The sequence below is a fragment of the Anomaloglossus baeobatrachus genome, chromosome 2 (assembly GCF_048569485.1).
Source record: "Anomaloglossus baeobatrachus isolate aAnoBae1 chromosome 2, aAnoBae1.hap1, whole genome shotgun sequence".
Taxonomy (NCBI): Eukaryota; Metazoa; Chordata; class Amphibia; order Anura; family Aromobatidae; genus Anomaloglossus; species Anomaloglossus baeobatrachus.
This window is the reverse complement of record NC_134354.1, coordinates 231281249-231294737: the sequence shown is the minus strand read 5'-3', so window position 1 is coordinate 231294737 and position 13489 is coordinate 231281249. Positions and strand designations below refer to the sequence as shown.

At 40.3% G+C, this 13489-nt stretch overlaps 1 protein-coding gene across 4 annotated transcripts in view; it reads right to left on the bottom strand.

Moving 5' to 3' along the window:
* Window positions 1-7214: 7214 nt before the first annotated feature.
* Window positions 7215-13489, bottom strand: part of CDK18 (cyclin dependent kinase 18) — a 283704-nt gene continuing 277429 nt past the window's right edge. For all 4 annotated transcript variants that reach the window (XM_075335690.1, XM_075335687.1, XM_075335688.1 and 1 more), the window contains one exon: window positions 7215-12108. In XM_075335690.1, coding sequence (XP_075191805.1) covers window positions 12074-12108 — 35 coding nt within the window. In that variant the 3' untranslated portion in view covers window positions 7215-12073. The remainder of the gene's footprint in view (window positions 12109-13489) is intronic.

Sequence of the window (13489 nt, the reverse complement as noted above, 5' to 3'; positions counted from 1 at the left end):
GTGTTTTTTAAATTGTAATATTATATCCTTTTAAATTGATTAATAAAAGCATACTTTATCAGCAGTCTTGTCCATTGTTCCCATTTTAAATTAATTGTTGTGCTGATTAAAGACTTTTTCTGTGGGCTAATTTGATTAGTGTTTAGACGAACGGCAATCTGTGTCCTTGGTTGTCTTGACCTAAGGAACCTTGGTGAAGTCAATAAGTCACTTTATTTCTGGAAATGTCATTATGGACAATTCACTAATATATAACTATCATCAGAATCACTCCTATTACAGCTGAGGACAGCTCAAGTAATCCGTGTAGGGAAGCCATTAAAAACTGAAATGACCTGCTCTGCTGCCACATACAAGTACCATTAGCATATGCTGTATTTTCTGAATTAAGTGAAAAGAGTACTTCTTACTGCCTATGAAGGTAGCAACTTTGACAATATAGGTTTTTGAAATGTTGATAATGTATTTCCCAAGTTTAACATGGAAAATAGCTTCAATAACTGCAACGGAATACACTGAGCCTTGTTTATCAAAACTGAAAAAAGCATGGTAACCAATCAGAGCTCAGCTTTCATTATTCCATTATAGTTTAAATGATGCAAGCTGTTTTGTGATTGGTTGCTATGAGCAACAAAGCCAGCTCTATGATAAGTCCGTTTTGATAAATGAGGGCCACTGTGTCATGTCTAAAACAAGCTCTGAGGACTGTGAGGTGTACCTTATGTCTCAGGGGTTCTCTATTTGGTGATCTTTGAAATTGAAACACTAAGAAGGAAAACTCATGGAAGTATGGGAATCCCAAGATGAATAGATATGTTAATGATATACAAATCATGTAAAAATGGAAATAATATTTTCAAAACATCTTGATTTGTCCAGAATCGAGTGTGAGTGCTATGTGCAAAAGAACACACTTACACACCTTGGCTACTATCAGTCAGGTTATTAATAGTTGCCTGATGAATGTTCTGCCACAATGAATGCACCTGGACACCCAAATCATCAAGATGTGCTACTGGCAGCCACCTTAATTATTGTCAACTAATGATGTCCCAAATGTGCTTGATGGGAGACAAGTCCGGAGATGCTGCAGACTATGGTAGCCCATTCAGGCCAGGCAGGCTGCTCACAGTACAACAAACAAAATGTGGCCTGGCATTGCCTTCCTGAAAAAACGGCTCTTGACTCACTTTGCAGAAATGGCACTGTTTCCAAATCAATGAAACACCAAACTGTTAGTGCACTTGAAATGAAGACTAGAGGGATCTGGCTACCATGTTAAGCCACCCACAACACAATCCTGAAAGTAGGATTAGTTTGACGTTCTCTTGTCAAGGCCTGTTCATGACATTTCCCACATGGTCTCTTCAGATTCAAAGAATGGTGCATAATGATCCATTCTGTCCTGAAAGTGAAATTAGAAGTTATATGCCAAGCCTAAGACATCAAACAGTATCTGAATTAAACATCACAATCATAATTGTTTGCACACCCAGCTACAGGTGTTCCATTGACTTCACACAATATTGTCCAGGAGATCTATCATGATGCAGGACAAAGCAGCATTGGAGGTCTGTCCTTTTTAGTGATGAGCCCCATTTATAACGGTGAACGGTGGTCTGGGAACCATAGGCAATGCCATGAAGAGGTCTTCATGAGAAAATGTAAACATGTCCCGGGAGTTGTTTTTCAACACAACTATTCCAAGCCACATGTTGCTCATACTGTGATCAGCCTGCATGGACTAAACGTGCCAGCATGGCCTACAGCATCTCCAGACTTGTCTTCCATCTACCACATCCAGGACATCATTGGTTAGCAATTACAAATAGAGCTTCCAGCAGGGGATCTTGATGATTTGCATGACAAAGTAAATTCAATGTGGCAGAAAATTCCTCAGACAACCATTAATAACGTCATGGATAACATACCAAGGCATCTAAGTGCATGTACTTCTATGCGTGGTGGTCAAACGTGATGCTGAATGAATATAGATGCTTTGAAAATTCTGTTTCCATTTTTACATTATTTACATATCATTACAATGTCTATCCATCCTGTGGTTTTCAATGTTGTGGTGTGTATATGTATTCAAAGAACACCAAAAAGAGAACCTCTGACAGGTCTTAGAGCATTTTCTAGACTTAACACAGTGTCCCTCATTTATCAAAACTATCTAATAGTAGAGCTGTCTTTGTTGCCCATAGCAACAAAGCACAGCTTGCATTTTTTAAGCTACTATGAAAAGCTGAACTCTGATTGGTGCACTAGTGAACACACACTTTAAACTTAGAATTGTGTTCCACATACAGGTTAACCACAGTGAGAGTAATCTGCTCAGTCATCGTCTTTGGGCGCTCTCACACATCCAGCTTTTCGCCGGTTTGACTGATGCGGCGCACGCCAGTACAGTGTATACGGTACACTGGCAGCACAACAAGCGCCAGTCACACGCTGTCATGGGACCAGAGCATGTGACCCGGAAGTTGCAGCGCTGCCACTGTACTGTATCATACTGTACTGGCATGCGCTGCATCAGTCAAATCGGCGAAAAGCCGGATATGTGTACTCGGCCTTTTATGATGATGAACCCTTGCAATCAATGCCTAATGTTGATGTTTACCTTTATTTTTGCTTTAGTTGTTTACTGCTGCGAGACGTTATATCCCACTTACTCTCATCCTCTGAAGATTTATTGGTATATTTATTTGTAAAGGAAGACCTACTCCACTTAATATTCTGCACTGTCCTATATTTATGACTGTAGCTCCAGTTACAGCTTCTTTCATGTATAATAGACATATACACACACTGATAAATTAGCCTCATATATGTTATTGACCAATTTTCCCACTGGAATTTTTTATACAAAATCTAGACCAGTGCTCAAACTTTGGAATCGTATTCAACATTGATAATAAAACATTAAATATATATTTTACATCTTTAGATAACTTTTATTTAATACAACTAGACAATAAAATGGATTAAATCACTTGCAGCACAGAGTTCTGTGTGTATTTGTATATAGGATTCAGATACACACACCCAGACAAACACACACATTAGACCTCAGCTCGGATAAATAGATTTTTTACGTCACATTAGGCAGCATTTCTATCTCTCAGGCACAAATCTGGGGATGCATTATAGACATACCGGTGGACTCCCTGTATTTTCTACTCACTTACTGACGGACTGTACATTTGGGACCAGTGGTGTGCAACAATTGGCCAGTTTATTACACGATATATGTATTATTCTTAAATTATGATATTTTAAAGGGGTTGTCCAGTTTTGGGATGAACGTCTTCAGCCATTCTATGTGACTGCAGACTTCTGAATCCTCACATGGCATGCCGTCAGGAGTCTTTGGTGCCAGCAGTGAGAGAAGGTGGCAACATAAAGGCAAGTACATAACATACGAACTAGACATGCTCAGCCTTGCTTAATTCACTAGTAGTGAGTGAGGCTGCGCACGTCAAGTCGTAATGTGGGCGGAAGTATGGAAAACGCATACTTGCACTCTCATGACCGACTGCTCTCGCTGCCAGCCCGAGAGAATTAGGACAGCAAGCGATGGGCATGCTGTGAGGATTCATTAGTATTTTATCCCAAACTTACACAACCCTTTTAAAAGAGCAGATTCTTCGTAATTCAAAATTAAGAGAAAGTTGCCTCTTTCAATGCTGAGTTGTCTGTCCATGTGTGCTCACTAGAGTTGGGCGAGCACTAAAATGCTCGAGTGCTCGGTACTCGAGTAGATCAGGACAGACGCTCTAACGCGGGCGTCACACAGGATGATAAAATTTGTTGCCCGTGTCGCACAAAGTCGTTTACCCCCGTCACATGTACTTACGGTACCTGCCGGACGACCTCGCTGTGGGCGGCGAACATCCTCTTCCTGAAGGGGAAGGGACATTCGGCGTCACAGCGACGTTGCACAGCCGCCGGCCAATAGAAGCGGAGGGGCGGAGATGAGCGGGATGTAAACATCCCGCCCACCTCCTTCCTTCCGCATTGCCGGTGGGACACAGGTAAGCTGTGTTAGTCGTTCCCGGGGTGTCACACGGAGCAATGAACAACCGGATCACAGAAGGAGGAACGACTTTTTGAAAATCAACGACGTGTCAACGAGCAATGATAAGGTAAGTATTTTTGCTCGTTCACAGTCGTTCAGAGGTGTCACACGGTACGATATGTCTGACGATGCCGGATGTGCGTCACTAATGACGTGACTCCGACGACATATCGCCCGATATATCGTACCGTGTGACGTCCGCATAAAAGTCCACAACTTGAGTAACAGGTATAATGGAAGTCAATGATTGGACAGTTTGGTTTTCCGCCCCTATACAGCCAGCCATAAACAGAGCATTTCCTGGGGGAGGAAGGGCGTTTTTTTTTTTTGATACACTACATCAGAAAATGTTGTTCAGAGATTGCAAATGGCTCTCCCTGGAGGCCTGCTCACATCATGCAGTGAAAGAAGCCAGTGTTTTGTGGTTGTTTCATTGTTTCATGGATGACACATCCAAGAATCTGCAATACTTTGCAGAGTACCACGAGTTCCTCGAGCCCCAAACTGTTTGAACAGTAATGGACATGCTCGCTCAACGCTAGTGGTCACCCTTCATTGGAATGAATTACCGATACTCATACTGTAAGTGCTCTCATTCATAGGTTTCTGTAATGGCCATTCATTTCAGTGAAGAGTGATAAACCGTGTTAAGTATAGGAATGGGAGTTCCAGAATCATTGTACTGATACATAATAAAAAAACAAAATCACAATTTTGGAATCCCACTTAACTCTTAAGACTACATGGACACCTGAACTGACAAGTTGCCCACCACTGGTTTATGAGATTTTTGCTAATATTACTTAAAGAGAATAATATAGATCAGCAGTTCAGACCTGATGCGCATCACCCGTTTTACAATTGTTTACTTGGTATGAAGTCCAGAAGAGCAAGGAGTCTTTAAAACGTACAAGTGCTTCTAGAAAGTGCAAAGCTCAGGCGGGAAGCATAATGAAAAGTGCTACATGAAGAGGTGATTCCCTGAACATCGATGCAAATGAAATGATGTACCTCTTTAATAAAAGGATAGATGCTGAATAGCTCCAAAGGAAATGTATGTTATCTGAAAGACAACTGTAGATGTCTTAGATATTAACCTATAAGTACCATTCACAAATTGATATCACATATTTCAGAATCTCATTGGAAATGTTATTGAACACATATGCGGATAGGCCCCAACCAGTCCGTAGTGATGATTTGATCACATAACGTGGGGTGAGTGTATGAACAAACCTGCTTCTATATAGTTATATGATGTAGACACTAAATACACATCAGAATATGCTTTATTTCAGCCTCTCTGATCACTGTAGGGGCCATTTACTGGGTACATTTACACTTACCAGTTTAAATATATTACTGAAGACCTGATATACAGTGTGTCCACCCATATCCTGTCCACCGCCATTAACTTGAGAACAGCGGCAGCTATAGGCATAGAAGTGGTGTCAAGTTAATGGCGGTGGACAGGATATGGGTGGACACACTGTATAAGGGTCTATGAGGTAGAGTCCCTTATCTAAATATCAGTAAAAGTGTGTGGTGGGAAATGTAAAGCACACTGTATTTCAGGTGTAAAAGGTGAAGGAGGGGTGCCAGGTGGTTATCCAACCTTTACAATGGGTATAATGTAAGGTGTGCAACTAATTTATCACAGTAAGTGTATATAATCTGCTCACCTGTGCTGTCTGTGGATAAGATCCCCAATCTATATTAGAAGATGCTTCTCCAACAAGCCAGATCCAGCCTACAGCAAATGTCCTGCTTTTTATTAAAGGGATATTTCCATCTCCAAGATTCTATCCCAATATGTAGTAGGTATAATAATAATAATAATAATAACAAATACCTCTAATTAGTAATGTAGTATAGTTCTTCTGATTCACTATGTCACTTACCTCATGTGCAGGGCATTGCAGGACCTTAAGTATCCATGGTTACCACCACGCATACAGTCAAAGTTAGTTGCTAATGGTTATAATCATGGATACCTAACTGTGACTATATGTGTGGTCATAACCATGGATACCTAAGGTCCTTCAATAACCTGCACATGAGGTAAGCGACATAATGAATCAGGAGAGCCATACATTTATAATTGGAGGTATTTGCTAATATTATTATTACACCTACTACATATTGGGATAGGATCTTGGAGATGGGAATAACCCTTAAAATATCCATTAAAAGCATTTCCAAACGTTCCATTTTGTGCCACGTTTTATCCAACAGGATAACAGGTCCGTTGAAGCACAAGTCCATTAGAGGTTTTTGCCTAACACGGTGCTACACTAAACTGACGGGAAATGTTAAGCCACCTTTGGTAAAAGCACACCCCTTGTCAATTGATGTGTTAGCTTATTGACTGATGAACATATTTTCCAAAGAGAATATTGACAGAAAATGTAGCATTTTTTTTCTTAATAATGTAAAATCAAATTGGTATGAAGATTTAGACTCTGTGGATAAGAGGAATCTAATGTTAGAATTCACACACATTCAAATAGATCGAGAGGTAATAGCCTTAAATTCAGAAATCAGCAAATGACACCGTAAGGATAATATAAGATTGACAGTGAGGACGGCAGTGGAGGGTCGGTGGTTTTATTAGATAAAGATTTATATTTGAATTTGGATAAAAAGATGTTGAGAAATTTGACTATGTATGAGAAATTGAAAAATATGTTTCAAAAAGGTCTCAAATCGTTACTAGATGAGGAAATTAATTTAGAGAGTCATAATACAAAAACAATGATTGTATATATCCTATTACTTATACCTTTCACTACCCAAAATTGCGTAAGAATAAGTTTCCATCACTCATGAAATGTATAGTGGCTCGTACAGGCTCATTATGATATACTATGCTGCAACCTATTGTTAGAAAATGTCCTGGACATGTAAAGCACTCTAAACCTGTTCTTGCGTTAATACAGGAGATGGTGTGGAATTTCAGATATTCATGGACGTTGAGTTAGTGTATACCTGCATTCCACATCATCTAGTTAGTATCGCTGTTTCTACGTTTTTAAAGGGAATCCGTCACCAGGTTTTTGCCACCTAATCTAAGAACAACATGATGTCAAGACAAAGACATTTTTGTTTTATGGTTGGAAAAGTATTTTTTGTCATGTTTGGACTCTATTGGATTTAGCGTGGTATGGTGGTACCGTGCCACACCTTACAGAATACTTTAATAGCAATTGCTTTAATTTGTGAATTACATATGAATTGAATAAATGCAGAATTTAATTTTTTAATTAATTATTATCAGTTAATAAGGAGAGCGGCATTATTGAAACTTGCACTTTAAGGGCTTGCTCACAAGACAGTATAACAAGGCTGAGTGCTATGTGATCTTTTATCGAATAGCACTTGGACTTGTGTTTTACTATGGGGCAGAGCAGCTCTCCAATTTTTTTTCTTATGCCCATTTGATATGGGAAAACATTCTCTGCATGCTGTGATTGCCTCTGTGAATCGGATCACATGCATCCATACAAGTCTATGGCAATCCGAGTAGAGTCCCATATGCACAGAGACAGACAATGGAGACCATGGAGAAACTAAATTCTCAATCTTCTCCTCACTTGTGATTAGAGTTGAGCAGACTTCTAATAATCCGGGTCCGGCGGATCCGTCGCGGGAGAGAGAGGGAGAGAGAGGGAGAGAGGGAGAGAGAGAGAAAAAAAAAATCCCGGATCCGGATCGTGCAGCCGAATTCCCGCGTCCGGGTAGGATCCGGATCGGACGCTGAAACCGCGCGGATCCGGATTTTTACAGTTCGGGTCTGCTCAACACTACTTGTGATCCAATTCTCGCATGTGAGAGAATCGCAGCACTGAACGACTCTTGGATCACGCTCGCAGCAGAGTTCGAGCCAAGTGTAATTAGCATATTGCATCTGATTCTCCTGGATGCTGTATACTAGTGTGACCCCGGCCTTAGAAAGGATATTGCAGGTAATACAATCCTTCAAGGGAAATGTATCCATCCCAGGCATACTATAATGAGCATTCAAGTATGGGAGCTTACTCATGCGAAACATAATTGCTCTAATAATGAAAATGACCTGAGAGAACAAGCGGTGATATTTAATAGGCTGCACAAAAGGGGGTTACACTCGGTGGATGCTAAAAAGAGGAAGAAATATAGTACCAAACAAAATCATCAAGAAATAATAATGAAATAATGTGGTAAAAATAAAATGCTAAGGAGTCTGTTTTTTGTGGCTACTTTAAGTAGAAATTTAACAAAATCAAATCAATTATTAAATTACTAATAGATATTTACTGATATTCGAAGGGGGTGTTTAAATTTGTGACACAAAAATGAATGATAGTTGCAATTTTTGTACACCCCCCATCCACCCACCCTCTTCCTGACTTAATGAGGATATTAGCACTAAGTTTGGTTATAAAAAAAGTGAAAAGTCATCGGCATAAACAAGTGTGCATCATGTAAGTATGAAGAATGAAAAAAAGGGCAATGTCATGATTCGCCTCCCTATCCACATGGCTAGGGGGCGGAGCCTTCTCTCGGGCCTCACTTCCGGCCCCTGGATGCCTTAAAAGCTGACACTTCCAGTGAAGTAGCGCCGGCTATAAGCTTAGCTCTGCCTGTGATTGCTGGTTCTGTGAGTGATATCCTGATCTGTCTGTTCCTGTGCCCCCGTGCCCTTGTCTGTGTTCTGTCCCCTGGTCGTCCCTCCTGTCCTGTGTCCCCCCTCCTATTCCCCACTCGGTTGCTTCCTCCGGTACTGACCTTAGCCTGACTTTGACTTCGCTTCTGCTTGCTCCTCCGGTCCTGCTTCTGCCCGTACGGTGTTTGACCCAGCCTGTCTGACTATTCTTCACATACCCTGCAGTTCTGCCTCTCAGCTGCGCTGATTAGGCAGTGCATGAGAACGCTGTGCATTTCCTTCCTGGTTCTCATTGCTCTGTGTAGTGTCGTCTGCTGCAGAGCTCTGGCTCCCCCTGGTGGCAGCATAACAGGCAAGTTGTAATTGATGGTAGACAACATCGTATAAGTCAGAAAATGCACTGGCACCCAGTTAATACAATGCATACTTTGCAATATTAATTACATTGGATGCACTACCCATAAATTGGGGATTTGCACAATCCTAATGTGGTAATCTCTCTACTGTAGCTAAATATTTTCTGTATCAAGGTGATCTAATTGGTTTTGAAAGAGTTAATCCACCGCCGAAAGTAGGGGATTGGAGACAGACTGACTTTCCTACATAGAAAATCTTACTGGATGCTAACATTAGATTCCTCTTATCCATGTGGACTAAACCATCATACCGATTCAATATTGAGGACAAAATTCAATATTTCTATGATTATATTTGAAAGACATGTTTATTGGTCAATGATCTAACAGAACACATACCAGGAGGTGTGCCTTTACCAAAGTATCACTTTATTTTGGAATAGCCATGAGTTATGACTAAGAACCAACTAGGTCCGAAATGCGTCAACCATTAAAGCTTCACTTGGGACTTGTGGCTCCTTATGACAGAATGTGAACAAAATTGAATATTTTTAATGGATACTTAATAGAAATGATTTACCAAGGGTTGGATCCGTTTTTTTTTTTTTTTGGACTGCATCATATTTTATATCATCCTATGCTATAGAGTATGGAGGAGCTTTGTCCATTGCAGGCAAGCAAACTGAAGTGTACAGGAATGTAAGAGGATGGATACTTGTATGGTAGGAATGTCGACAAGTATGTATACATTCATAACCGGTAATGATGGCAAGCAGCTCAGTTTAGTACTCACAGAGATCATGTTCCCGTGGGCTTAAATAGTAAAGAAGGATAAAAGGACATTGTTGGGCTACTGCGCTTCTTTCAAGTTGCATATACATTATATGTTTGCAGTCACCTGAAGTTTAAAGAAAACCTGTTATGTTCCCAAGGATGGCAGGTTCCCTTTAAATTCGGCTGTCGTGGTTGATTAATCAGACATCTCCTACCTTATACTGCAAATCTGAAAGAGCTCTATTATCAAATTACAACCTGTGACGATAAATATGGTACCCCAGAGAATATTACTAATCATGGATATTTTAACATTTGCCTCTTTCAGGTACAAAAGGACATTATACCTAAATAGCAGATGCTTTCTTTCTTCTAGGAAAGGATATATTTGGCCACAATCACAATCATATTATCTTTTATGTGCTCTAATAAGTCATTTTTGGTAATATTATTTGATTTTGGTTATATTCTTGATATACCTTTTTTATGGAAATTATTATGCAATGGTGTTAGCATGACGGTCCTGCAGAGCTGGGGCCATGGGATTAAACAGGTGCAATCCTGCAACATCTACAAGGAGTTTTATGTTGTCCTAATGCTTGGATTTCCAGTGTGTTTGAGATGGGAATTTGCCATTATTCACCCCTTTGGGGACACGGGTAGATTTAAAGGGGTTGTCCAGGTATAGGGATTTTGTGACCCAGCTACAAGATGGATAATCAATAGCTGATTAGGGTGGGTCCGACATGAGGCAACCCTACCGATCAGCTATTTTTTGCTCCAGTGGACAGATGTAAACAGTTTGAATAGATCTGTTGAGGGCAGCTCCATTCAAAGTGTAGAGGACACTGCCATCCACTGCAGCACAGCTCCTGTTCTTCAGAAGTCCAGCAGCCAGCAAAGGCCTCCGTTGCAAAAAAAGCCCAAAACACCTTATCGATTAGGGAGTCGGATGTCGACACACCACCCATTTCCTATTGATGAGCTGTCTAATAAATAGGTCATCAAATCCTTAGGCTACAACAACCCTTTTAGTGAAGACAATCTATGTTCAGAGCTACAGAATATGTTGGAGTTATATAAGTAGGGAGTAATAATAAATGTTGCTCAAGAGCACATCTGACTATATAAAAGTTGCTCTTGATGTAATGTTGAGGACCTCTGCAGTAATTTCACCAACAGTAGTATCATTAGATTGTGGTTTTAAATGGAATCTGTCAGCAGGTTTTTGCTATGGAAGCTGAGGATAGGGATAAAAAAAATAAAAAGCATCTGTGCTTCTTTTATTAGTGTGTGTGCAATTGTTTATGTAAATTAAAGCCTTTATTACCCTATGATTATGATTAACATTGCAGGAAAAGAAACTCCTGTGCACGACAGTCCGACATGCCCCTTGCTGTGATTGATATCTCACTGTCAATGCATAATATATATAAAGAGCCTGGTGTGGGCGGGACAGGTCTCTCAGCTCTGCTGCGTTCCTGCATCTAAACTCTTTGTTTCATAACGGCTGCACCTAGTAATCTATGTGATATACCGCTGGATTCAGAATCTCCTTGCCTACATTATGTTGCTGTCAGATGAGGTAGCAAAAAAATGCTGACAAATCACTTTAATATATGTTGTAGAATTCAGATTTATACCCAGATATTGACAGGCGGCAGGATGGAAGCTTTCTTACATTTGGATGACAGACACAGGTGACTTTTTCCACTGACCACTAAGCTTTGTTGAGATAATGGCTGGTCATTATACTTTTCAAAGGTAGACTTTTAGAGATAATCTGTTTATAAACCATTGACGCGCATTGACAATTTGCCAAGTAATACACTAACCCCAATGGTGGGAGCGAACGTACGTTTATCTACTCATGTAATTTGAAACTTAGCGTTATCAGCTTCCTACCAGTATATGCCAACCTAGACATGTAAAAGAGCGTCTGCGGTAAGAATAACAGAAGCAAATCCACTTGAACATTGTGGGAAACATTTCATTCAATGTTCCCTTATCAACGGGGCAAATAAGGCGCTGGTGGGATCCATTAGAGTAGTCACTCATTTTTATGTCCTTGTACCCAGCAATGATACCCATATAATAGTACATTTGGCACAAGAACCCCTGCAAACTAGTAAGTTAATGTTAATACTTATAGCTTTTAATTACTGCAGGAGTCTCTGGCAGTGAAGAATGGAAATTATTCAGTGTGTAACTACTGCTTTAAAATATACTCTGTCGTCTGGTCTTCCCACGACCTGCAAAAAAATAAAATTAATTAATATTTAATAGCTATCGGATAGTAAATGGGTGTGATGGTTATGTGAATACATGTTTTATATGCCATTACTATATACACCGTGTGCAGAATTATTAGGCAAATGAGTATTTTGATCACATGATACTTTTTATACATGTTGTCCTACTCCAAGCTGTATAGGCTTGAGAGCAAACTACCAATTAAGTAAATCAGGTGATGTGCATCTCTGTAATGAGAAGGGGTGTGGTGTAATTACATCAACACCCTATATAAGGTGTGCTTAATTATTAGGCAACTTCCTTTCCTTTGGCAAAATGGGTCAGAAAAGAGATTTGACGGGCTCTGAAAAGTCCAAAATTGTGAGATGCCTTGCAGAGGGATGCAGCAGTCTTGAAATTGCCAAACTTTTGAAACGTGATCACCGAACAATCAAGCGTTTCATGGCAAAAAGCCAACAAGGTCACAAGAAGCGTGTTGGGCAAAAAAGGCGCAAAATAACCCCATGAATTGAGGAAAATCAAGCTAAGATGCCATTTGCCACCAGTTTGGCCATATTTCAGAGCTGCAACTTTACTGGAGTATCAAAAAGCACAAGGTGTGCCATACTCAGGGACATGGCCAAGGTAAGGAAAGCTGAAAAACAACCATCTACAGTTAGGTCCAGAAATATTTGGACAGTGACACAATTTTCGCGAGTTGGGCTCTGCATGCCACCACATTGGATTTGAAATGAAATCTCTACAACAGAATTCAAGTGCAGATTGTAACGTTTAATTTGAAGGTTTGAACAAAAATATCTGATAGAAATTGTAGGAATTGTACACATTTCTTTACAAACACTCCACATTTTAGGAGGTTAAAAGTAATTGGACAAATAAACCAAACCCAAACAAAATATTTTTATTTTCAATATTTTGTTGCGAATCCTTTGGAGGCAATCACTGCCTTAAGTCTGGAACCCATGGACATCACCAAACGCTGGGTTTCCTCCTTCTTAATGCTTTGCCAGGCCTTTACAGCCGCAGCCTTCAGGTCTTGCTTGTTTGTGGGTCTTTCTGCTTGGGGTCATTGTCCATCTGTACTATGAAGCGCCGTCCGATCAACTTTGTGGCATTTGGCTGAATCTGGGCTGAAAGTATATCCCGGTACACTTCAGAATTCATCCGGCTACTCTTGTCTGCTGTTATATCATCAATAAACACAAGTGACCCAGTGCCATTGAAAGCCATGCATGCCCATGCCATCACGTTGCCTCCACCATGTTTTACTGAGGATGTGGTGTGCCTTGGAACATGTGCCGTTCCCTTTCTTCTCCAAACTTTTTTCTTCCCATCATTCTGGTACAGGTTGATCTTTGTCTCATCTGTCCATAGAATACT